The sequence below is a fragment of the Linepithema humile genome, chromosome 4 (genome assembly GCF_040581485.1).
Source record: "Linepithema humile isolate Giens D197 chromosome 4, Lhum_UNIL_v1.0, whole genome shotgun sequence".
Taxonomy (NCBI): Eukaryota; Metazoa; Arthropoda; class Insecta; order Hymenoptera; family Formicidae; genus Linepithema; species Linepithema humile.
In genome coordinates, this window is record NC_090131.1 from 16,477,094 (window position 1) to 16,503,395 (window position 26,302).

Consider the following 26,302-nt stretch of genomic DNA (forward strand, 5'->3'; position numbering starts at 1 on the left):
GCGCAAACCTACAATTACGTAATCGTTCATCCATCCCGGTTAACATCCTTTCTATGCCTGCGGCTCACTGGCGGGCGCTTTACATCCGCAGATCGATTTGGGCAATCGCCAAACTCGATTGCCGATATCAAGGGTCAAGACCCGCGATCGCAAGACGGCGCAATGAACGTTTGAAGTGCATTCCATGGATTTAACACACGAAGATTGATCGAATGGTGTCTTTATTTTCCGGACAGAAATTCGCCGTTGCACTCTACACGTCTATTCACAGAGACACGTACAGATCACTGTGCTACAAAGTTCGCAGGAGTTAATCGAAAGAATTGCAGACCACGTGCGCTACGCACGCGCGTGTCGCGCAGAGAGTTATTTATGATGATACCTGTACGCGTTTGATTTACGTCTTCAACTTGACAGTAATGTTTGCAGAAACAACACCGGCGACACGGCTTACCTATTCATCGCCTCTTTTGCTACTTTTAATGGAACAGCTTTAAAATTATTAACTATGCCAGAAACGCAGCAATGAATGTAATCTGCAGTTTCACACGCCGAATGAAGGATTTCATTATTTAAATCATCTAAAATCGATGGGAAAATAATTGCAAAATGTATTCTTGTGTAATCAATATTTTCTCAAGGTTTCATGTTCTACACGTTTAGCCTATAAACATCGACCTGAGCAGAATATGAAATACGTATGTGTGAAAAAAGACGTGAAACAACAGCATACAAATTTAGGTACTATATATTATTAAGTGACACGAGTAAGTAGACAGAATAATAATTAACATGGCGCTCCAGAAGCTGCAGATATATCTATAGATCGATTATATAATAAACGATCGCTGCATAAGTTATGCAAATCGACCGGCAGCGGATGATTTAGTCGATAAACTGGATCGGGCGCCGGGGACCACACACGATGCGCGCTCGCACCTCCGATCAAAATGGTACGTTACATCGTGCAGTTATTCCCCGGAGTGATTACATATAATACAATCGCGGCAGATGATTTACGGATTGATTGATACGTTCGAACGTTGATTAAACTCCGGAGGAAGCGCCGAATATGTCATCCGCAGCGATATAACATCGACTTAAATCGCCTCACGTACGCGAGTGTGACTAAAAGAATGAAAAAAAAACTCGTAATAAGACAACATTGTACGAGAGACGAACGCGCGTGTATCATAAACGAACAAACGACGCTGCAACAAACGCGGTCGATGCAGCGAGGCTCCTCAAATAAAACCTTTTCTGCCGGCAAAGGTCTTCATCTCGTTAAAATTACACGGACGTCGGATATAGGTCTCCTTTGGAGCCACTTTATAAAGTCGGGAGAAAATGGGTTTAAAAGATTCTCAGGTAAGCTCGTACCGTCGAAACGGCAGTTAAGGTTCCACGGGTTTTCGTAGGTTTTGTCTGTGTTGATTCTCTCGAGGACAAGTCATTTAGAATTATTTACGCGCTTGGCTATGCAAGAATATAACCCAGCAACCTTCATGGGAAAGAAACGTTAATATAAAGATATATTCAATAAAACTTTCATAAATAAAATTATTTAGAATCATAAAAGATATACATCAGAAAATTTATATGCAGAATAATCCAGTGAAAATGATATATCTGCTTGTGTATGAATTTATACGTTTAGATACATCGAAAATCAATAGAATTCGTCATAGCGTTACACTCATATCTCCTTGTGATCGTATTTCTTCTTTATTAAATCGCGTCCCGCATTAAGAATACGCGATATATCGAGAAACTCGAAACCTCTCTCCGACAATTTTTCTTATTTTCGGCCGGTCCGCACTATTGTGATCAGCGTTCTATTTTTGGCCGCCGAATTCTAATTTCGCGAGGGCGCCAGCTGGGAACAAAAAAGCCATGGAGGAAAATGTGGGCGGGCGACTCATTCGTTTCCCTCATTCCGTCTCCTCCTGCTCTTCCTTGAAGATTAGAACGTATGCGTATGAGTAACGACGCAAAGAAGATCACGATGAAGTCTAACATCCCCTGTTCTTTGAATTTTACGCAGGATACTGATTTGTGTTTACACGACGCTTTTAAGCATCCGAAATTCATATGGCGCCATTGCATAGTTTATTCAATGAAACTCCACCAAACTATTATTTTTTTCTAGTCTACACGTTCATTTCAACACATTGTTTGCCTTCAAGATTTAAATGTTCTATTGAATTTTAATTAAAAAAGGCGAGTGAATCAAAAATCCGCGCTGTCTTCTTATATTTTTGCAAGCTTCTTTTCCGAACGCCTACACGCGAAATATGAGACTATTGTGCGGAACAAAAAAGCATCGTAAAATATATAATTGTCTACAAACCTCTCGAATAACTTATGTAACCTATCAACTCTTGTCACAGTGAATAGTACAAAACAACACGCGAGATCAGACATAACCATCAAAAAAAGATTATTTCTCGACGCGTAAGTCCAGTCTTATTTGTATCATCCAGTCTCTCCGATGACCGCTGCTGCGACCTTCCTCAAACGACCTCTGACCTTCGGCATTGCCGAAAGACCATTGAGATTCAACCAATTTCACGAACCGCCAACGACAGACGGCGGATACTGGTTCTATCCTGCAGACGATATTCCTATCGCGGTACTCCCATCATCGGCTCGACAATGCAAAGGTTATCGACAATGGCGCACAGCCAGAAATAGCAGACGGTGCATTGTGTTTAGTGTATAGGATATCCGGTGGACGGCTCGGACTCTAAAAGCGGGTGGGTCAGTGGCAAAAGAGCGGCAAAGAGGTGAATATTCGTGGTTCCGGCGACGTGAATAATCCCTACTCGCACCATACTGTGGTTGCAATCTTAAACTTTTTTACTTAAACGACCGCTAATTGCCGAAAAGTCAAATCTAATTCACGTGGTACTTGTTTTTTATCGCGACACTTGAGCAAACAATAGTTTACAAAACAATCGGTTTAAATCCGACACTTACGATTATTGTCGTTTTGATGAATTGTGATTATCGATTTCAGTAAAAAAAGAAATCACATTCGTGGTTATTTGTATATTTACTTTGATAAAAATGCGGGAGAGATGTAGGGAAGAAAATATATGCGTCGCCGCCACGTGCGGAGAATTTGCGTCAGACGAGAAATTCCTCCCAGACAGATCGACGCGGATTTCACTTCCAACGTTAACGCAGAAAAGCGATGTAATATTTCGTTTATACAACAGTATCACATCAAAATTGAATTCCACATAACTGTGCAAATTAAACTAATGAGATAAAAGATTGCGCAAACAAGCTAACTTTTTCAAATTTTAAAGTGTTTAGTAAAAATTTTTCAAAAATATTATTCGTTTAATGGGCAATTCACAAGTATTGATGTTCACAAAAGTCTCGTTGTTCGATTATATTTTTAAGACCTTCAGTGATCGAAGACACGTGTTTGATTTGCTTTAAAGTTACGTATGTTGGCGCAATCGCATTCCGGTTTACATCAAATCGCAGCAAACACACAGAAGCAAAATCTTTCGCGTCAAGGAACTTACCTATACAATAACACACGCAGAAAAGCCGACATCCTGCACTGGTTCATCACGTGATTCAACATATTTCTTTCGCGACGATTGATATAATCTTCTAAACACACAATGGTATTCACGCGCGAGTAAACTCTCCGCGATACGCGACGCGTTTTCACTCCTGAGAATACACTTCGAGATGAGCCGGCTAGCTCGCTAAGGAAATCGCGGAAGACGCCGGTCGGTGGTAGACGCGGGTGAGGGGACATTCCGAAGAAGTCTTAACGTTTTATCTCGTCCATGATAGGGGGAAGGATCTTCGTTGTACACAAAGAGAGAGAGGGAGAGGACGGGGGCGAGCCGGCGGCCCCGCGCAACCCTTACGCTCTTACGCCCACTCTTATGAATCAGTGGATGAATGAATCGACTTTGCCCTACTTTTCGACGCGTGGGAGTATAACGTATCAGCCGGCCAGTCTGACATTTTCGCGTAGCGCCGGCAGCAGCGGTGGCTACCACCCTCGCCGGCGAGGAGCAGCAGCAGCAGCAGCAGCAGCAGCGGCAGCGGCGGCAGCAGCAATAGCAGCAGCGGCAGCAGCAGCCCGGCGACGACGTGGGCGTTGCTGACTCTATATCTACCCACGTAAGTAGACGGCAGTCTGGGACGCGACCACGCAAAAATCCATTTCCACGATCGCCCCGTTTCGGCGGAAAAACAAAATCGTCGTATCGCTGCCATAGCCAAAGCCGCGTCGCTAACCGCGCCGCGCCTTTCGTACACACATTTATTATACCGGATTTTATTCGACGGACATTATTCGACGTGCGACTCCGGACGAAAATCGTCCATTGCAATCGATAGTCGCAATCGATGTGCGTTGCGTTTGTACGACGGAACGTATATACGTCGGGTGAGATCGCGATAAACCCGGACGGGACGGCGAAACAAATAGCAGAATTGCAGAGGCGTGGATCCGTTTTCGGTGTGACGACAAAATATTTGGTCGCGACAAATTTTTAATTTATGTGGCTGACGCGCGCGGAACTTACGCTCCTCTTAATGCCGCTTCGCAAACGCGCTTGTCCGCTTTCGTGTCCAAGATTTCCCGCATTTTACGTTTGCGGATAGATCCGTCAGAATCTCAACCTACGCACACTCCGCCGACATTCTCGATGGCCCGTAACGTGTGTCGAGTAGAAATTAGAAACCGCAGAGCTAATTCCCCGTCCTGTTTTCATGCTGCCGGAGAAGCTATCGACTAACTCGAGGAAAGGAGTCGCGCGCGTCGTAGTGCATCACGAGATGCGGTCCGATTAGCGTTGTAGTGGTGAGTGTAGCGCCGAATGACGTCAACGGTGTCCCTGTATCTCAAGCTCCCATTAACTCCGACCGAGTGCCGAAAAATATAAAAGGAAATTCCCGGAGCAAGATACCGCGCTTCTCGCTCTCTCATCCGCGATTAATCCGCTGCCTCTCGTTAACGCTGCCTTCACCGATACATGACATTTTCACGATGGTCTTTTAACCTTGAGTCGCGGCAAATGTCACTAATCGATATCATTTTCGTCGACGCATTTTTATCGTCGCGCGCTTCCGCGATATAAAACGACGAGTGTCACCAGAGATGCGGAAACAATTTTGATTACGTCACTCATGACAACGTGAAAATCGATATGACGCCAAAATTAGAAGTCTTACAAGTCTCTCAGCGTTAGCGTCAGACTCGCGTAACACTTGGCTATTGTATATTCATATATCGCTATTTACATAATCGCACGAGTATCAATAATACAATTATAGTAATTAGTAGATAAAGTTCTAATGTTGCAGCCGAGAAGTGAACGTGTCGCGCGCACGTTCTTCGGCAGTTTAAACGATACTCTTCAGGCACTATTAACGTCGTCTTCGTAAAGAAATCAGCCACGTGCGAGGAGAAATTACCGTTTCATTATACGAATGGCAAAGAGAGGTATAGGAGCAACGAGAGGAAGCAGTGTTGAGGCAGGCCCAAGCGTAGTAAGCATAAAATAAACTTGGAGACGCATGGGGTTCTACGTTTGCCTTACGCACGTACAGCGCGAGAGGCATGTAGCTGCAAATAATAACAGTGATTGTACAGTTCGTTCCAAATGTCGTTTTATTATCCAAAGATGAAACTTTTGCTAAACGTTTAAGACATTAAATTTTATGACTTTGCTTGCTGAATATTTCAGTAAATTGCAATTCGACTTTGATTGCAACAAAATATAACCATGTACAATATTTTCATAATTTTTTAATCACTTTTAATTATCACTTTCATAATAACGTGCCACACATTCTTTACCCGTTTTATATATTTATAACTCAGTACAATAATATTCATTAAAATGCATCTAATTTTTATTTCTAACATATATAATATATTTTCTTTTACAAAAATTATCGAACTAAGATATCAAATGATATTTTATCTTTTATTTGATCTTTTATTCCATATTTTCTCAAGTTAATGGAAGACAATAGATTACATAATTTTTTTGACATTGAAATAAAACGATATTTGGAAAATCCTGTATAATGTCGCGGCGCGATAGTAATGCGCATACACAACGGCGTCATTTTCAAGGCGATTACGCCACGGCGTTTCTAACTCTTGTATTTCAGATGGAATGTCAAGTGCGAGCTTTACAAATGAACGACCGAGGCATAGCAGAAAAGCAAACAATAGCCGGAAAATTCTTCAACTTTGCACTCGCTTATGGACACAAATTCACTATCTGACCGAAACGCGCATCAATGTCAAAGTTATTCATCGCGAATTACAAAGACGAGAGACTCTTTATGTGCAAATGAGCAATAAAATGGGAATGGCAATGTATCATCGCGATGTGCAACGATCATCAAACCTCAGACGGTGGCGTCAACACAACAGAAAAAAATGCGAGGAAATAAAAGCGATTGACTTCGCCTTCATCCGCAAACTTATCCGCAATCGCAGCGGACATTGCGCGAAAATCTTTATTCAGTGTTCGGCTCCGATATATGTATATATAAATGACGACACAAAAGAAGTCTAGCCGAGCGCAGCATCTATTGTTGATTATAGCAGGACTATCTCGCGTATAGACGAACGGATAATAAAGCAGAAGCTGGCTCTATCGGTCGGAATATTCAGGATATTTATAGTCAAAATCGGACACGAGAATCGAGGGTGATATTACCACGATACGTAGGCGGCACAGCGACGCACGACTCTACCGTCTGCCATCTATTCCGTTTATATATGTGTGTATGTATGTACTGAAACGTATATCCGAGAAAAGAGGAGCTTCCACGTTCTTGGATATTGTGCCATTCTCTTCTCGATGGTCATACATAACTGCACCTCTCTCTCTCTCTCTCAACGAGCTCGCTGTCTCAATCTCCACCGCGAGCTCGTTCATTCAGAACGCCAAATCAATGAGTGTTATTTTTGGCGAAGCCTGGCGTCTGCGATCACGTACACATATAGCGAGTCTTACGCAAAAATTTCACACTTTCGTCTTGAGTTCACAACGATCCTTACGTATGAAGTGTCAAATATGTCAGCGGTTACGTTTTAACTCATTGTCAGATAAATCTTTGACGCGTACAGCAGAAAAAGAATGAAATCACCAGCACAACTAGTAATCCATAGTCTACAATTTTTTGCACGCAAATGTGATATTCGTATTAAAATTCTTGCAACTATTATGTCATATATATATATATTACCATTTTTATAGAAACAATTTCTTTATGCCGCTATGAATAAAAACTTGCAATAATTATTTATAATTTAAAATTATTGCTTAACATTTTCTAAGAACAGAGTCAACTTTAATCCACAAATTAACAGATAAAAGGAATATTCGAATAATTCTAAATTATTACTTTATTTGTGGCTACAATATTTTATTCGTAAAGATAGTGTGAATATATTTTTGAAACATTGATATTTTAGAATAACGTTAATGATTTTACTTGTATTTTCTGATTTTATGTATCTTTATGTAATTTTATCTGAAATACGCACTTGATTATGCTACACGAAGATCGAAACAGCGACTCCGGCAAATGGAGGCGTATCTTACTTTCGCAACTGTACGGTAACTCTATTGTTCTACCTAAGCCGATTTCTCAGTATCGCATCCCTCTTGGCAAAGGGTGTGTGCTATCTTATTCATCTACATCGATTAATGCAAAGAATTCTTCGTTGATTTATATGCGCTTTTTACGTTTTACGAGTACTGTAATTGTTATAAAGAAACACAGCTTTGCGCTCCGGCACGCCGAAGATCAGAATATAAACTATTTGCACGAGTATCCGGAACCCAGAGGTAAAAATTTCAATTCTCGAAAAAAACCGGTTTTTCGCTCTTCGAATCATTTGTTTACGGCGTAATGATTCGCTTCGACATACCGCGACGTCACGCGATTCCTTTTCCAATTAAACGGACTTAATGACGGTGTGAGAGAGAGGAAGAGGCGGTATGGCGCAAATTAACGCGTCGTAAAATCTCACAATGTTAATAATGACATTATTATGCCGTCTCGTTCGAAGTATTCGAGGACGTTCGACGCGTCCAGGAAATCGGTAACCGCGCCTCACACCACCGCACCGCCTCAGTTCGCTAAACGATCGTCGGTGAACATCGACAGTCGTTGTGTGCAGATCCGTGTCAAATTACCGTCTCGCTCGCCTCGCTCGCGGTTGCAGCGACTTTAACCCTTTCGCCGGCGCGACAGACGCCGAATATTTATAGCCACCGCCGGCATTTCTTTATTTGTCTCGTTGGAATCGTTAATGCACACGATTCAATGCGGTCCCTTCGCGAAGCGAAGATTAATGAGCAAGTATCGCAAGATGTAATTAGCATAGCTATCGAAGCCGGTAATTAAATTAACGCGCCGCGATTTGATAATGTTCTTGCTTCTTTAGCGGAAGGCGTGATTGATGCCAAGGTAATTTGCTACCTTCGGCTATTAGTATCTCAGTTTTCTGGTTTTGAGCTTGGTCACATATGAAGCAAGCTGTCCAGCGGTCGCTTTACTTAAAACAGGCAATAGATTGTGCAGCTGCGGAAAAATGTACCCACACGCTGGATCAGCTCCAAAGACGCACGTATTATTTCGAGTACGATTCAGTCGCGTGATAAAGATAGTTCTTTATTGTAGAGAACTTCTGGAAACTTTTGGATGGCGAAAAGATCAGACCTCACTTGTAGAATAATTTAAGAGAAAAATAATCATCTTTTTGGAAAATAAAAATGTACGAAACTAAAAATATAAATGTTAAAATGAAAACCGTAGTAAAATGATCGATGAAAGATGATATGTCATCCGATGGAATAAAAAAAATATGCTCTGCTCACGACAGAACGTTTCCTCGAGGAAGGATTAACATGTCGACCGCGGTCGCTGGAGCTCTCAATTCCTAGCCGCCTAATTTGCCTATCCACCGAAGGATCGAGTCCGGAATCAAATTAGCGGGAAGCGATAAAGCAACGCGGCGCGAGCGAAGCAGGGTGACGTCGCGGCGTGTCCGTGAAACCGGTTGCGTGGAACGTGCGCAAACGCTGGCGCGCGCGGTCATCGTGCTGCAGCATGCGTACATGGAAACCCGTTGACAGCGAGGTGAGCGATGGCTCGTCAAGCTAGCCGCCGCTGACAGCTGATGACAGGCGCACGCACACGTCCGGGACCACACACAATAGGCGCGCGCGCGCGAGCGCGAGTGCGTCTTCGCGGCTACGCAACGATAGCGCGGCTGTATTTCTTTTTATTTCTTTTCGGACGGTGCCCACCAATTCATATGGTAATCTCGGGACCTGGTACGCTATCTCGCCTTTATTAAGTGCACCGCGTCTGACCCGTTTCGCTTGTCAGTCCGACTCGAAGAATTTCTGAGTCACCCGGTCTGCGTACCACGCGACTAATGCGCTCCCTCGTTCTGCTGTGAGATCCTGAGTCTTTCTCTCACCTTTCTCGTCCGCGAAAGCCCGACCGACAATGAGGAACGCTCAGAGGGAAACTCAAGAGGCCTATTCTATCCGGATTTCCGGATTACTCTCGAAAAAATCTAACAAAAACCATGTTCAAGAAGGAAACATGTCTTTTTTAAGAAACCTTTTGAATCATATTCGACATTCAACAATAACCTTACAAGAATAATAATGATAAGAGTTTTTTCTGCTATATCTTATTACAAATGTTTTAAAACTGACGTCAACCTATCAAAAAAAAAATAAACATACGACGAATGTTGGATGTTCATTAGATTTTTATACGAGCTGAACGCAGGAATTCACCTGATTTTTTCCTAGCTTTTCTTAGTGCGGAAATAATAAACTAATGATCCGTAGAAAATCGGCCAGTGTTATAAATCCTAGTACTGTTTGTTCAGTAAAATGTCGTGCGTTATGTTCCGATGTAACGAATGGCGATAGTTTCATAGAGAAATATCATGGGTTTAACGACTTATGTCTAGAAATCCGAAGTACTTCACAAATATTTCAGCGGCATTGCGCAAATCTGCGAAAGCTTACACGAGAGAGAGAGAGAAAGAGAAAGAGGGTACAGACGTAATATAGACTCCTACGACATTCCTAAATGAGAAATCTGACCTACTGTGCAGACCGATCGACGCATACGCGATATTTTCCGGAACAAATAAACGCGCGATATTTCAGCAGTTTGACCTTTAAAAAAGACATAAACTAGATAATGTTTTTACTCACCAACCGATGTCCGATTGTTGTAATCAGTTTTGACTCCGCCTTTCAATTATCACAAGTGCGAAACAATTCTGCTGGTTGAAAAATCCTGCATCACGAGCACATCCGATGGAGTACCAAGTCGAGACGTACTGATGTCGTCGGAATAGCTACAATCAATTATTTTTATCGACACGTCGACCGACAACACACTCGACACTCCCGTCGCGCGCGATGCACTCTCGAATAAATAAACACGCAGCACAATAATCGTCCGTAACTTTATACTTTCAACACTCCCGAGACGCATTTAAAAAACTCGAAAGAGCATCGGAAACTTTACGTCGATGCTCATAATTCGATACGAAACGACGCGATAAATGCGACGGCCGTCGCATCGAGGCCCGCGTTTCGCGTAAGGCAAATTAGGTTAGGTTAGGTTACAATTGCACACACTGAATGACTGTTTGAACTGACTGAATTATTGTTCAAAGCAATAGTCCATTTCTCAATTTGGCACTACTGACACACTACCGACACATTTAAACTGTTTAAAAAGTTCGAGAAGACGAAGCAACTTCATATCATCGACGCTTCATAATTCGACGAGCAATGTCCGACGGTCGCATCGTTGATTGCGTACGAATACCGATAGACTGATATCCATACAACGCGCGACCATAACTACTAATTAATATTCACAATGATCGCTCGCCACCGTATTCAATAATCTTCGACACTTGTTTGTGCGGAGAATTTACTTCGACGAAGAAACACACTCGCGAAGCGCAGAACGAACGTACACGTCCAGCGTCCAGCGTCCAGCACTGCTGCCACTATTATGATGGACGCGCAATAAATCACATGACGTCATGTGCATATGATAATCACGTGATTGTTTGAATGCTCAAAAAAATGTGTCGCAAATTATTTCTACATTCCCAAGCTATATATCGATGAATTATTATAGCCCAGAGTCCATTTCATATTATTTTGTTATATTTCGGAGTACACATTGATTATATTTTATGTATATTTACAGAAATTTATTTTATATAATAAAGTAAAAAATGCAAAAAGAGTTTAAAGAGCTGAATAACACGAATCGTTCTTGAAATAACAGAATGCGTTATGAATCATCAATAAAATCAGCAAAATATGTGATAGTTTACACACTGACAGCACTAATCAAATTAACATATTGTGTATATATGTATGTATATTATAATATTTTTAAATTAATATTTTGTGTTAACTTGCAGTTAGCTCGCTATATTTTAAATATAATAACCAAGAAAATGACGTTTTTTCTTGTATATTTTACCCCCAATTTTACATAGATTTTTTATCGGATAATATTCGTTGAATGCGTTTTTTATATAAATTAAGTAGAGCAACAATCAATTTAAAAAGCACTGAATCGACAAAAAAGTTTTACGTAATTAATTTATGGAATAAAGACTAGGAGATATTTTATATTTCGCGTAAGTAGCGTAAAAGTATCACGCAAGAAGCAACGGAATAAGCGTTGTAAACATCTTGTATGCAATCATTGGTCATTGTCGGCGTTATCGTCACGAATTCTGGCGCGCTGCAAGTTCAAAGTTCCGCAACGACAGTGACAACGGAGCGCAATAATTCCCGCTGCTTTCGGCTTCTCGTGCCAATGCTCAGATCGCTAATCGCCAGGCTTGTTTCACGGTTTCGTCGTTAGGCGATGGATAGCCGTGGTTATTCGGTTGAAATAGGGTGGAACGGAGAGAGGCCGCCCGACTGAAGAGAAGATCGGGTCGAAAGGAGCGGGAGGAGGGGAGGTAGACGGGCTGTCATAAATTTAAGCAACAATTAACATTCAGAGTTAAGGTCTGTGGGAACGGGCCATTAGCCATGCGTATCTGTATCGCCGTGTGCGCGGAGGGAAGAAGCGCCGTCCAGCGCGAGCGGTTCGTTTCGGCCCTCGCGAAAAGGATTCACGCGCCGCGTGAGAGCATCGTGCCGCGCGATGCGAATAGATGGAGACGAGGAAAAATGAAAAGGAGCGCGATGCATCGCGCCGGGGTCACAGGTTAAACTGTTCTCTCAACGGCATACCTGATTTATTAATCATCTGGTGCCGCAGGCTGCCTACCTTATTATCCTCCTTCGCCTGCCACTTCGTTTCGCTTTCCTTGGATGGGAGCTATCCGCTGATCTTTAGTCCGCCGCTCCTGTCACCGATAAAGCTCGGTTATTACGTCGATTAACGATATTAAATATTGCAATCCACAAATTATACATATTTCGTCAACGGTGGCAATTTTGCGCACTTTAACTTATGTACAAATATTACAAATTTAAATTCAAAAGAATTGAAGAAAGAAGAACATCAATTATGGTATGATTTTGCCATATTCAGCAACAGCAAGCTCACAAATACTCTTGTGTTGAAATTTGCTGAAACTATCGTAGCAAAGGCATCTTTGGGCATCGCGATGGAAAACGAGTCCTTTATTCACTCGGCTGTCACCTTCAGAAGTACGCGTATCAGTTATTAGATCGAAATTGGCGCGACGAATTCCGTATTGATAATGCGAAATATTAAATTCGGAAACGGAACAGACAGTGCTGATCGAGATGGTAGAAGGGTCTCCCTCTTCAACAAAATTGCCTAATACAAACGTCGATAACAGTTCCGACTGTTAGGTTCCACGCGCAGCAGGACTATATCTCACTGCTACTCTTTTAACGTCAAAGGATTGATTTCAATTATGTGCTCGACCGGTCGATGCTTGTTTCACTTTGTGCCGTGGCCGCGCGATTAATGATCATATCGATTAAAATGGGCTTATCGCATTCGTTTGGAGCATTGATAAGAAAGAAAGATGTTTCGCATGTCTTCATTGAGACATTTAAGACATCCCGAATACAGATTTTATTGTCTTGGAAACTCCTATGTATCTTATATAATTTTTATAAATTTATGTAATATATTGTTTATGATACGCAAATATATTAGATATAAATAAATTCTACGAGACTTTTTTAAACCTTACAACCATTTATCGATTGACTGTGTTAATTGGTAAAAATTCATCGTTATTTTAATATAAAATATATATGTTAAAATTTGACGTAATCATAAGTTTACGGTTGTCACACATTATTGATCTTATTAATGTACAATGCGCGAGTAAATCTGCTCTGGAGATCGTACAAATTGTAACTTCGTGAGAGCGTGTCGCGCATAATCGAGGAGCTCTCTTCTTGCCCTTTTGAGGCCCTACACCTACGACCGTAGAAGACAAGGTGTTCTCCTCGCCCTTTCTCTCTCCCCGTTCCACGCACCGACACCACCTTTGGCCATGCATCACGCTCTTTGTGTAACGCTACACCGTACGCGTTTATCCGAGCCTACCCGCACGATAAACATCGCGGCGTTATCGATATCTGTCTGTATCGATCAAAAAGCTTCGGGGATAATAAGGCCGTCCAACAATGTCGTGGGAGGCGGGTATCGGGACCATCGAGACAATGTCGCTTCACCCGATCACAATTGCGGCTATCGCTTTCCCGTATTTACGGCACGCGAGACGCGTACCTTCGTTCGTCCCCGCTAAGATAGTTAGACGAGTATTTATTGCTGAGGCTTGTGAATAGAAGTTCGTTTGCGCAGGTAACGCTACGTTAGCTCTATGTTCGCCGGTTAACGGTGTCTCCAATCAGGAATAATAACTATGTATCACGATTATTAGTACTGTACTATTCTCACTGAAACTCTATCATCTTGATTGCCATTTAAACTTGTTAACATATGCGTCGGCGACGAGAAAGTTAGCTCAGATATAAAATAAATTTAATTACGAATTTTTATTCAATTTCTGCATCTATATAAATGCTGTGATACTAAATAAATAATTTTTCACTTAATAATAGTATTTTTTATGTTGCTGTAAAAATGACATATGCTCCTGTTGAAATATTTTTCTATATAATTCAACGCATGTATCTTTTCATTACTCTTCTTAAATATAACGGCGATACCTTTAAACGCCTTATACAATAAGGCGAATAAAGTACACTTACCTTCTAAAAATTTTCAAAACTGGTGCAACCGTCGTGAAAATATTTCGTCTACCATGCACTGATTACGTTCATCGGATTCCCAGCGGATTTAATTTCCGCGAACTACGCACTTCGCGTTACGGCGTCTGTGCCCGCGTACGCGTCTCGCGCGTATCCAAATATCGGCTGTGTGCTTCGTAAGCGGTGAAATCCGAGCAGCCGATGGCCCGTGCAGAAGGTCGGAATGTCTTTCGTGTACACGGCGAAATGTATCGGCGATATCTGTTCCGCGGTATACGCCCATTACCGCGGGTTAGCGAGTCCCGACCATATGGCGCGCCGACTCGCCAACGGCAGACTGTTTGCGCAGAATAACGCGCGTTAATCGCTAATTACACAGCGTCTTAATTATCGGCTCGTTGGGTGGATGCGTTGACGTGCGATGACTCTATCTATGAACACCAAGGCCTCGATCGCGAACTGCTATTGTCACAGGACAGTGCGTTGATAGGAAACGTTAAAAATATTTTGTCAATCATGTTTCTGATTTTAGATTCGATTTTCTGCACACACACACATTAATTACATATTATGTAATTGTTGAATAAAATATATTTTTAATAGATTTACACTTTCTTCATTTTTCTATTAAATCTATTACATACGTATCGATACTTCATTAATAGTTTTATTGAATCGATACTTCGGGGTGAAAGTATCCATATCTGTTTACAGATAGTCATTCCTGATCAGAACAATTGCAAGCTATCGAAGCTGGGATTGTAAACACGATTGCAGATTGGATAGACGAATGCGGCGCCAACGTAACGCTGACGCAACATGTAAAAGGGGAATAAACGAGGTAGATGTTTCTCGCGCAAAACCCAACATCGTATCATCTTGAATTTATCAGGACATCGACAGGTCCTTTTTATGCAGAAGGATTGGGATTTTGTATGAGTATCAGTATTTACAGCACATCGATGTTCCTGAATGATATTTATTGTTACACAAGACAAAAGAGCATGATCTCGCGACGAAATAACGAATTAAAATTTTATATCTCGCTTTTAAATGATTTTGCACTTGCTGTTCTATGTCATAAAATATAATTAATATTCGCAATTAAATCGCTGTTAAATAGCGACTACCCTTTTTTCGGCTGGAACGGGAACCGAAAGGAATTCAGACGATGCTGGAAGGCCGAAACTGGGGAAGGCGAGGAGCCCCCGGCTCTCAGGGTGGGGCGATGTGGGACGAAAATAAAAACCAAAATAAACGAAATCGAAAAGGACGGGAACGTGGAAAGGGACAGAGGAAGGGGCTCGCAAAATCGCCGTGGCCGAGGGGCCCCGAGGTGGACGACGCGCAAGGCAATAAATATCGTGCGATTAGATCTCCGATGCCGCCGCTGTTGGGGTTGGTTACGAACGGAGGGAGCGACTATTAATCACTCCATGTTAATCAAGCCGGCCGCTAAGTAGGCCGCGCCGCGGCATTAAAGTGCACTGCCACGCATCGTATTGGCGTGCCAACGAAGCGCACATACATACGCGCACAGATCAAGCGCGGTACATAGGCCAGAGGATATGTACGGGGTAGAGGTAGGAGAGAGGCCGGGGAGAGAAAGAGAGAGGCTAGACACAGGACCTCGTGTGTGGTTAGCCTTTAGCCTCCTATTATTCGACTTCGAAGGTCCCTACTCTAAAAAGATCTATACCTACCGCAGAGCACGCGCGCGTTCCTCATTTTTGAGGAATTAATCGGGACTAATTGCCACTTCGGACGGGAGGGAGCTCGCTGCCGCTCCCTTCGCCAGTGAATTATGGTGTTTAGTCTTTGCAAAAAAAATAGGCAAATTAAAAGGGATTCGTAGGAAATCATTTCTACGAAATTATGAATCACTGCTCTTCAAAAATCGGATTGATTTACAAATTTTTGCATTTCTTTCCTTCTGCGTACTTGTAAATTTAAATAAATATAAGTTTTTTATTTTATTATTATTTATGCGAATGCAAATGTTTTACTGCATATTAATGCTAATCAGATGTGTATATTAATTATACCGCGAGAATATCTGATAGATCGCACCTCGAAAAATGTAAAACTGATCAAAAGAGGAAACTGAACACGAGGGAAGAGAAACAGTAGAATAACGTGAGGTCTTTATGGACTTGTTTGTCCTGCAGGTTTTTACAAATTATTTGAAAAGTTCCATTGGGACGTGCACCCGAAACATCGTTCCGAACGATCACACGGTAGTTAGATCGTGCAATCTTCTCGTTCGCAATAGTCGTGCATCGATTACGGTAGTAACAGAAATCAATATCTCTAATCTGGTCTCATCGGTTTAACACTTATTAGACGATCGTAGCAGACAATCATCCAATAAAATCGCAATCGCTCGTTACACATACGTATTTTTTCTATAACTTGCTCCACATACTATTCCCCTCAAACTGTTCGATCTTGTCTAATTCTTCCAACCAAATCTCGTTACACGATTCTCTTTTTCTGCTTGAAATATAATTTATACAAATACCAATTTGTTTTCTGTTTAAACATTGCGCTTTTGCTGTCCGCTTTCGATCCGATCGACCGGCGCGGACTGAGACAAGGCGGGTAGTCGCGCGTGCAACGACGATGCATGAGAGGAGAAAAAGAGCGAGAGGTGGACGACGTGGTACAAAAGTAAATAAAGTCTCTCAAAAGACTGAGAAAATATGTCGATAAATCTAATGTCTAACTGAGATAGGTAGCGGACCCGGGGAAACAGTTGTCTCGCGCGCGCTGCTGCGCCGTACGATCGCGGTGGACGATTGTTTCTCGTGACACCGGTAGCCCGCACCAGAAGTTACTTTCGGATTGTCTCCCGTGAGCCGGGACCGTGGCGAGAAGGGCGACGATCTTTCCACCTCTGAGAAAGTTTTCGAATTCCTTCTATCCACGACGACCTCTTTTCGTCGTCGTCCGTCGTCGTCGTTTCTCTCTCTCTCTCTCTTCCTCCTTGTTACTTCCCCGACATCCTTTACGTTCGAAGCGTGCCTGCACCACGGATATAACTCAGACCGAGATATTGATTTGACTATGATGAAAGCAGATAATTCACGAGCTGTGTATTTTATTATTCTTAGTGTGAGTAAACAGTACGAGAAGGAAAGGGAAGCATAATTTACGATGAAGTAATCATCGTGGCGATCAGTTTTAATTTTTAATTGGCATAGTTTAGATTTAAATCTATATTATCAGCTTCATAATTTTTCTGTCATTTGTATAGACGTATTAAAAATATTAAACTCATTTTCATTTTTTGTACTGCGTGACATTCAAGTATGTCATATATGTATTTTAGATCTGAATTTATTAATTTCTCTAATTGATTGGATATATTATGTAAAAATAATATTTTAATGTATTCGAAATTTAATATAACGCATTTTATTGATTTGCTACCGATATTTGGCAAAGCACCAAAATTGATCCGATCATTGCAAGTAGACCAATGTGCATCTACCAAGCGAGAGGAAGGCAGCGCGCAAGAAAACACACACGAGCGCAATGTAATTTATACTTTTCCTATCACCAAGTCTCATTTTTTTAAGACCGCTTCACCGCCGGGTAACAGCCCCCGAGGCTCAAGGCGTTACTCGCGTGTGACGCGTGCAATTTCTCGTGGAATTATTCCACGTACGCCAACGGCAGTTCGTGATATACGGTCAGGCACGCGAGAGACGTGTCCCTCCTACACGCGTGACCCCTGACTCCGGGCCGAATATTGAATCACTTTAATATCTCGGAACGAGATACACGATGCACGACCAGCTTATGGTCCATTCCGATCTTACAGGCGTGTGTTCAATTACGCTCGCGCCACGCGCGTACCTGCCTACGTAATCTTAACAGCGACAACGTCGAACTACCGGGCTGCTTTATTACCAAGCATCCTCGTAAAACATTCCTCGGGCGTTTGTGCTAGTAATCGGGAAGTAATTTCCCTGAGAACAGATTTATAGCGATCGGAAAAATTGATTGTAACGGATAACGTTAAAGTTAGAATAATAATTAATCTTATTGGAGCAAAAATATCACAACTTAATTGAGATCAAATTGTATTAAAAAAAATTAACTTAGACTGATATATATATATACCTGATATATCTCTAGTTTGATAGAAATCTGATGTAAACTTGTTTGGTAGAACTGATGCAATGATGTAAATCTGTAATAATAATGCAAGAACTTATATATAATTGCCAATTATTTAATCGACTTAAAATTAATAAAATATTAATTTTAAGATCGCTTTATTCGATCAACCCATTTATAACAATAATTCTGGGTTTGTCACAAATATGTGAATAAAGAGAAACGTTCATCGATTTAGTCATTATAATAGTCATTATAATAGTCATTATAATTTCTCACATTTAAATGCACACGTTTTATTTCAAATTGTACATATAATTGCTGTTCACTCTATTTTCATATATATATTTTAAAATTGTCTTTAGACAATTTATTAGCCGACTTGAATGTAATGTTTGTCAGTTTCGTAACCCGTGTAATGCTAATCAAAAATATTAAATGTTTGAATTGAATATCCTGAAAAACGAAGGATTTTCATCAATTTGTAAGAGATCTCCATCAAAAACATGTTCACACTTAAACTATACATAGTACAACATAAAATTAAGTCATGGACTTGTTCTTTCTAAAGATATACATATGAGGGATGTTTACGTCAAAATTGGAGTTTCTTTCAGTAACTGCGTACTGTTAAATTCCGGTTTTAACGTGAACATCCCTCGTATAATATTTTATTTCTCCGTTAAATAAACATACAATTGTAATAGTTTCCCGCGGATTTCTGTCGCCATATATCTTATGATACTAAATGTCTCGAATAATATTAATGTTAATCAATTTTAAAAGAAATTAATATTTTAGTTTAAATATAATTTAACATAATATAGAATATAATTAATATAGAAATTATTAATTATAATTATTAATTATAAATTATAATTATAAATAATATTTATAATATTTATAATATTATAATTATAAATAATAAATTATAAATTATAATTATTAATTATAATTATTAATTAATAATTAAATATAAAAAAAATAAAAATGAAATTTATTATATATCTGCTAAAAAATCATTCATAAATCATATCATGAGATTTCCAGCAAGAATATGTTTTATTTATCAACATATCCTAATAATAACTATAATAGTTATCAATATAAAATATTCAATCAAATAAAAATATTTGCGAGAGGTGTGTGTTATTGATATTCAAGTGACGTGTAATATACATGTCATAAATTCACACGTCATATAATTCGAATCCGTTCGCACTTCGTTGTCCAGATTCTGATCAAACTCTTATGAATTGTTTTCATTATTGTTATCGTCATTCGTCACACAACAATAACGGATATGCGCGCGGGAATTTTTAGACACTAAGCACCTCAGTGTTAATCGTGACGTGTTACATGGAGAATCATATGTTTAAGTAACTTCGCATCCCTAGCGAATACTTCATCACTTGGTTTGATTAAAGCGTCCCTTGCCTGCCCGTCGCGGTTGCGTGATCGAGGTCGCAAGTAGATTCTCCTCGAACGTGTCCACGGTGAAGTCCTGTTCCTTATGCATTTTAGGCATAATTCTGCCAGTCGGACCGTTCCGTCTCAAGCGAATATTCAGCGTGCGTTCCACAATGCCATTTCTAATCTGCTTCTTCTTCTGTATCTGGAGCTGCTTGCTTGTTCGAGACGATGGAAGCGGTGGTGGAGGCGGCGGTGGTGGCATTTTCGGAGGCGGTAAACGCGCAGTTGGTCCGGCCGACAGCCTCGGCGGACCCGTCATCCTCGGCGGCCCTGGCATACGCGGCGGGAAACCTGGATGCGGTGGGAAACCTGGCCCGGGTCCTGGCGTCGGTGGCATCGCTGGGCGCATCGGCGGCGGTCCGTACCTAAACGGCCTGAGTCCATAGCGAGGTGGACCTATAGGCGGGATAGGCGGCATACCAGGTGGAGGCATCGGCCCGAATCCCGGCGGTGGACCCCCGAATCTCTGAGACGGAAATGGTCTGCCATTCGCGAAACTCCGACGCTGCATCGCGGATCCCGGCGGTCCCATCGGACTCGGTCGGCCTAATCGATTCTTCATCGCTGACCGTGATTTCGGCATGTTCTTCTTTACTGTCGCGGCGCTAATGGGGTTTGATGTTAAAACGATCTTGCTAGTGTCAATCTTCTCGCCACGTTGAACTTCTTTCAATGCGGTGATGTATATATCTCTTTCAACAGGATAACCGCGCGCTTCGCCGAAAGCTGAACATAGACATAGGGAAATCTCGTTTGGAGAATAAACTCGTTGATCGAGTGGCAATTGTAAAATATGCCTATATGAAATATGTAAAATGGAGACTCTCGTCAAGTGCTATTTAATCTATTTTAATATTTATTGTACCTTTTATTACTGTAATATTTATAAATGAGATTTTTAATGATAAGAAAAATGATTCTGTGGAGAAATAAGTTTGTAGCATGAGCTATTTATAAAATGACAAATTAATTATTCTTTTATATAAAACCAAAGAAATCAAGACAAGAAAAATTTAACATAACATGTGCATTTTCGAAATAACATACCCTTTAAAGAATCTTGAATTTCCCAACCTAGTTGTTGAATAAGATATCTAAAATCAAATAATACCATATTCATTTTGACTAGTGGGTTATTTAAAATTTCGATAATAAATTGTATCGCTCTACTTTTCATTATTTGACTAAAACTTTTTGAATTTAAGCATTCACATTTTATTTTTGAGTTTACATTAACATTGAATGGGTATAGAGATATTTAAATGTTCAAATGCAAATGAAATAAATATGCAGTGAATATTCAAAATTCATAAAAATCTATAAACTCGTAATAGTACAAATACAGTAGCTACAAGAATAGATACAAGACTATTAATTTTGACCAAGTAAAAGTGATTTAAGATTACATAATACTAACCTACAAATTAGATAACCTGTGCGATTCACGCCGTGGGTGCAATGAACTCCTATAAGTTCACCTGTAACAAGAAATTTACACATCTCAAAATTCAAAATCTAACAGTAAGAACAATAATGTTAATTTGTAAATAATTTCATTCAATATAAATAACTATGGAGTCGACAGGATGTGAACTGATCGGATAAATAAAATCAAGAACTTTTATTTAATTGGTGTTTAATTAACGGATTGAAAGAAGCGATTGAAAAAATATATAACAGGTATGATAAGAGAATCACGCAACTGTCGCGCGTCTAAACAATAGCTTGGTTCAATCACGACTCTTTGCCCGATCGAATCTTCGATCGATGATTCGCCTGCCAAAATAATAATACACAAACATATGGAAAGTACAATATACCGACTAACGGAAAACGCGTTAATTATATTGCAATACCGTAAAAAGGAATATATGAATTTAATAAATTCCAGTATCTGGACAGACTTTGTACACGTGTACTTTCCATTTACGGAAATAAGGAAGAAGTTTTGTAAGTAACGGAGTAACGTAAAATAATTATGCGACGATAAAGTAATTATGCGACGACACGGATGAGAGTGCGTGCGACGGGACACGCGATCGGTATCTCGAGGGAACTCTCTCGGGACATCAGAGGACGGCGCCGAGGACGGCGCAGGAACTGAGAAGATATTCGCCTGCGAGAAAGACGCCCAATAAGGGGCGCACCGCTACGCGCGGCAAGACGCGCGATTCTACGGGTCATCAATTCGGCCCGGGGCGTGGGGTCGGCACCTCTTCGAGCCCAGCAAGGGGCTGATTATAATATTATCGCAAATTACCGGCAAAAGCTGCGACGAATTCACGACGATTCTCGTGGCTGCGGCTTCAGCCGGCCGGGTCGCCAGGCGGCACCTTCGCAAGGGCCGCAACCTTAATGAGAGTAGTTGACCAGCATTATAACGATCGAAGTGCGTCTACCGCCGCCTATCTCTTCCTCTCCTCGGGTTTCCCTACTACCCTTTTGCTTTACCGTGGTTGTCTTCTTGTTTTCAGCGAAGCGCGAATGAGCGGAGGATAAGTACTTGAAGGATACTTCGTACCACGGCTTTCAGTGTGAATTAAGTGACCCCATCCGTGGGTCATGCGATACGCCGTTTGACCTCTGCGAGCCGCTTAATTGAACGGAGAGTATTATCGGTATCTTGAAACGATACACAGCGCGAGTTTATTCCCATCTCCTTAGGATAGACGCGATACTGTACTACCCGCGAAGGACAATAATACAAACATATGAAGGCTCGAAATGCATGGCACCGCGATAAGATATTCCGCAAAAAAGTAAAAAAAATAAAAAATAATGACAAACAGTCTAATAAAACTGTTGTCTGGAGTTATCTTCGATCTAACGTAGCCTCCCATGAGAAAGTATTAAGATAAAAGTATGCGAGTGAGCAACGTGTTGCCAGACTCGAGTATAAAAGCTATCTCTTCGTAAGGGAGTCCTTGGATTATCATATATGGGGAAATAACGATGTGAAAGATCGTGAATAAAACAGAAATTGAAGAACTCGTAAAAATTTAAGGCCGAGAGAGAGAGAGAGAGAGAGAGAGAGAGAGAGAGAGAGAGAGAGAGAGAGAAATGAAAGGATCGTAAATATTTCTATGAATTTATTTCACGAGCGAAATTTCAATATTTCTCTCAAAAATTGATAGAGGAGAATTCTTTGTACTTTTCCGCTTAATTGTGCTATATATTAAACAATTCGTAGAATTTGAAAATTTATATATAATCACAATATATTTAAAAAGTTTCACTTTGCATTTATATATATATATATATTTTTATTATTTTAATATATCAATGCTCATTGGATAGCAATAAACCAGGAAATAACACGCGATAAAATATAGTAGTAGTTGAAAATAGGCCAGAGATAATACATCGCAAATGTAATTCGACATTCTACCGTGTGCACGTACAAGACACGCAAAGTAAGCTTGTTTCGCGGCGGTATCTATCACAAGGTCATCTCAATTTTGCATACGCCAGAAACTTACATCTCTCAGTGGAATTTTCTCAGAACACGTCGGCATCTAATGTGAATCTGGAGCCAGAACCCCCGTGGTCTTTATGCTAACAAATAAGCTTTCTTATTTGTTAGCATTAAAATGCTTTCTCCACGTTTTCACAAATCACGAATTACTATCGCGTAAGAATTGCATGTCCAACATCAGTCATATGATTAACGGCACTATTCATATTATAATCTTGTGAATAAAACAAAAATTTATATTCTTATCAAAAAAAATGATACTTTACCGTAAGACACGCGTGCTGATATTAAAAGAAGAAAAAAAATTACGAGAGCCTCCCATATGTGGAATTTCGCTTATCGAAGATCTTCAGCATTCGAAGACGTGAAATTCATGAATTGGCACTTGAATCATGCATGCACATGTTCGTACATTGGTACGAAATTACAACGATCAAAGATATTACGAAGATCTTTCCGGGCACCCTGCTGCTCGGCAGTCGAGATCAAACGTTGCTCAACGGGAGTCGAAGTATGACGATAATAATAATGTTTGTTGATTGAAAATCGGCCTTGTATACTCAGCAATATCATCAATTAGAAATGAGCCCGCGATCAATTAGAGATACCTGCTTCACACTGCTCTGCAATCATTCGCAATGGTACAGTCACTTTAGATTTACATTATATTGCAGTGTAAAGATATGTTCTATTTATTGAAAAAAGAAAAAAGTAAACAATGCAGATAATTTTCATAATGTCAATCTAAATAAACATTTGTGACAAGTTTAATTAATATTAAACTACGATAATATTAAAACTCTCTCTCCAATAAAATTATCAATCAATATTAGATGAAAAAGGCAAAAAGAGCCGTTGTTCATGCAAATATATTTTATCATAAATTCTATAGACAAACGTTTCGACCTATATTAAGCCTTCATCAGTGTCGTTACAAAATAAACATAATAACGTTTTATTAAAAATTTACGGAATCTTCAAACATATTAAAGAAGTAAAATATTCAAGAAATTCCATTCATTAATTTTACCGTTACACAATTTTATTTTATTTCCGTTATTAATAATTACAGATTTACGAGCACTGTTTTACATTCGACTCACTTGCACTACAAACTTTATTTATACCTTCAGGATATTAATAAAAAATCGCATGCTACTTTTCAATTTACGAAAAATTTCGATAATTAGTTATTCAGTGAAAAAAACTGTAAACTGTTTAGCTAACGGGGCCAAATAAAACATCAGAAAGATATTTTCAAAGAAATGAAGCTGAAATTACCATACATCACGCGAGAAATTTTGAACAGTGTCTTGTTTTGCACACAAATCCGTTTCACGTACGAGAGGAGCTTCGTTCACGAAGGCGAACCTCAAATTCAGAGTAATAGTGTAAAAACGGCACGTTTCGCCAAGTAATTCTTCGAGAGCAAAGTAGAACTTCGCTACCTGTAATGAGCTTCAGTCCATCACGTTTCAAACAGCGCGAAGCGAAACGACGCGAAGGGTCGGTTGTAGTCCGACCTCGTGCATGCTGATGGAGCGAGGGTGGGCGGTCGCATGCAAATATTGTTTTCGTCCGTGCCCCCGAGATATCTTCAACGGAGGAACGAAAGACAGGCAGCGCACCCGGAATTGCACACGTGCCACTCCCCGCATGACGGTGAAGGTTGGTTTTCGAGCTACCGAAGTAGTCGCGAAGTACGACCCGAAGCGACGTGGTAAATGTGGCAATATGATATATACCGCGGGAGGTACGTCGGCTCAAATAGCCCCTGGTGGATGGGAGATCCCGGTCGTCTCGCGCCGAGAGCGCAAGAGAGAAGCTCGCTAGCGCAAGAGCGTAAACCCTGTTGGAGATATATGTAAGAGCTGCTGAAACGAGGAAGGACGTTAACGTCGTGCCGTGCGCGCACATAAACACGAAAATATCGCCGGCGTGTTATCGCGAGTCTTTTCGGGCTGCCGATTACCGCCGTCTTAAATCAATCGAACGGTTTAAGTTCGGTCGCGATGCGTATCGCATGCGGGAGCGTATACAAGGGGTGTGTCGCGCTCGGTGAACGAAAGATTATACGAGATGTCTGAAATAAATTGAATGTCAATTCAGGCTCACGTGAAAAAAATTAATTCACGCTCGAAGGTATCTTATCGAAGCGCAATGACTAGAATTTCGATTTCAGAAATAATTAGATATCTATCGAAACAATTTTTGAGTAGTATTAACTTAGAATTTAATGTGGAAAGTATAAAAATAATTTAATTTAGAAAATTAAAAGAAACCGGAGTATAAATCTTAGTTCAACTTCTAGCATCAAAGATTTAAAGAAGAGGAAGAAATGACCGAAGGGATACGAGCGATCTATACGCGAGTATTTCTGTGTGATGAACCAGCGTTTTGGACACTGGATATGTAGTATTGATAAATGTTAAGTGGTGGCGAATGGATGGGCAACGAAGCGGCTCCTTTTTCTCTGGAATGCGTCTCGACTCGTTCTTCGACGGACCGTCCCACCTCTTAAGTTCGAATTAGTTGATTCGTGAGTTTTCCGTGTACAAATCCGAGAGCTGTAAATTGTGATAACACGACGCGAGCACGCTTATGCGATTTCAACGGCAAATCTGGAACGGTGTTATGTTCGTTTCACATTTTACGTCTCCAAGGAATCTCGAAGATTCTATCGACTCCCAAAGTTTCGGGTTTTGCGCGCTTAAAACAACTCTATCCGTTGAATAAATTTGAAAATCTCGAGTATTATTCAAAGATCGCTATCTGAGAACGTTGAACTTCAAAGACAGGCAGATACTAGACGCATAGATTTAAGATACAAGATATTTCGACATAAACTAAGGATCAAATTTCGATTCTTAAATTGTACACGTACACCGAATCCCGATGCAGTCTTATAGATATGAGCGGTCGTTTGGCATGAAAGAAA

General features: G+C 40.6%; 2 protein-coding genes across 5 annotated transcripts in view; both read right to left on the reverse strand.

The window, feature by feature from the left end:
• Positions 1 to 11,030, reverse strand: part of ths (thisbe) — a 119,760-nt gene extending 108,730 nt beyond the window's left edge. The window contains exon 1 of one of the 2 annotated variants that reach the window (XM_012367102.2): positions 10,254 to 11,030. Coding sequence is in view for 1 of the 2 variants with exons in the window: in XM_012367095.2 (XP_012222518.2) it covers positions 3,540 to 3,601 (62 nt within the window). In the remaining variant the exon portion in view is untranslated. Of the gene's footprint in view, positions 1 to 3,539; positions 3,693 to 10,253 lie in introns of those variants that run through there. The other variant, XM_012367095.2, reaches the window with a different exon arrangement.
• Positions 11,031 to 18,645: 7,615 nt separating this feature from the next.
• The window catches only part of LOC105672277 (RNA/RNP complex-1-interacting phosphatase), a 40,291-nt gene continuing 32,634 nt past the window's right edge, over positions 18,646 to 26,302 (reverse strand). For all 3 annotated transcript variants that reach the window (XM_012367112.2, XM_012367113.2, XM_067353323.1), the window contains 3 exons: positions 21,307 to 21,367; positions 20,937 to 20,983; positions 18,646 to 20,615 (listed from right to left, as the gene is read on the reverse strand). In XM_012367112.2, the coding sequence (XP_012222535.1) occupies positions 19,825 to 20,615; positions 20,937 to 20,983; positions 21,307 to 21,367 (899 nt within the window). In that variant the 3' untranslated portion in view covers positions 18,646 to 19,824. The remainder of the gene's footprint in view (positions 20,616 to 20,936; positions 20,984 to 21,306; positions 21,368 to 26,302) is intronic.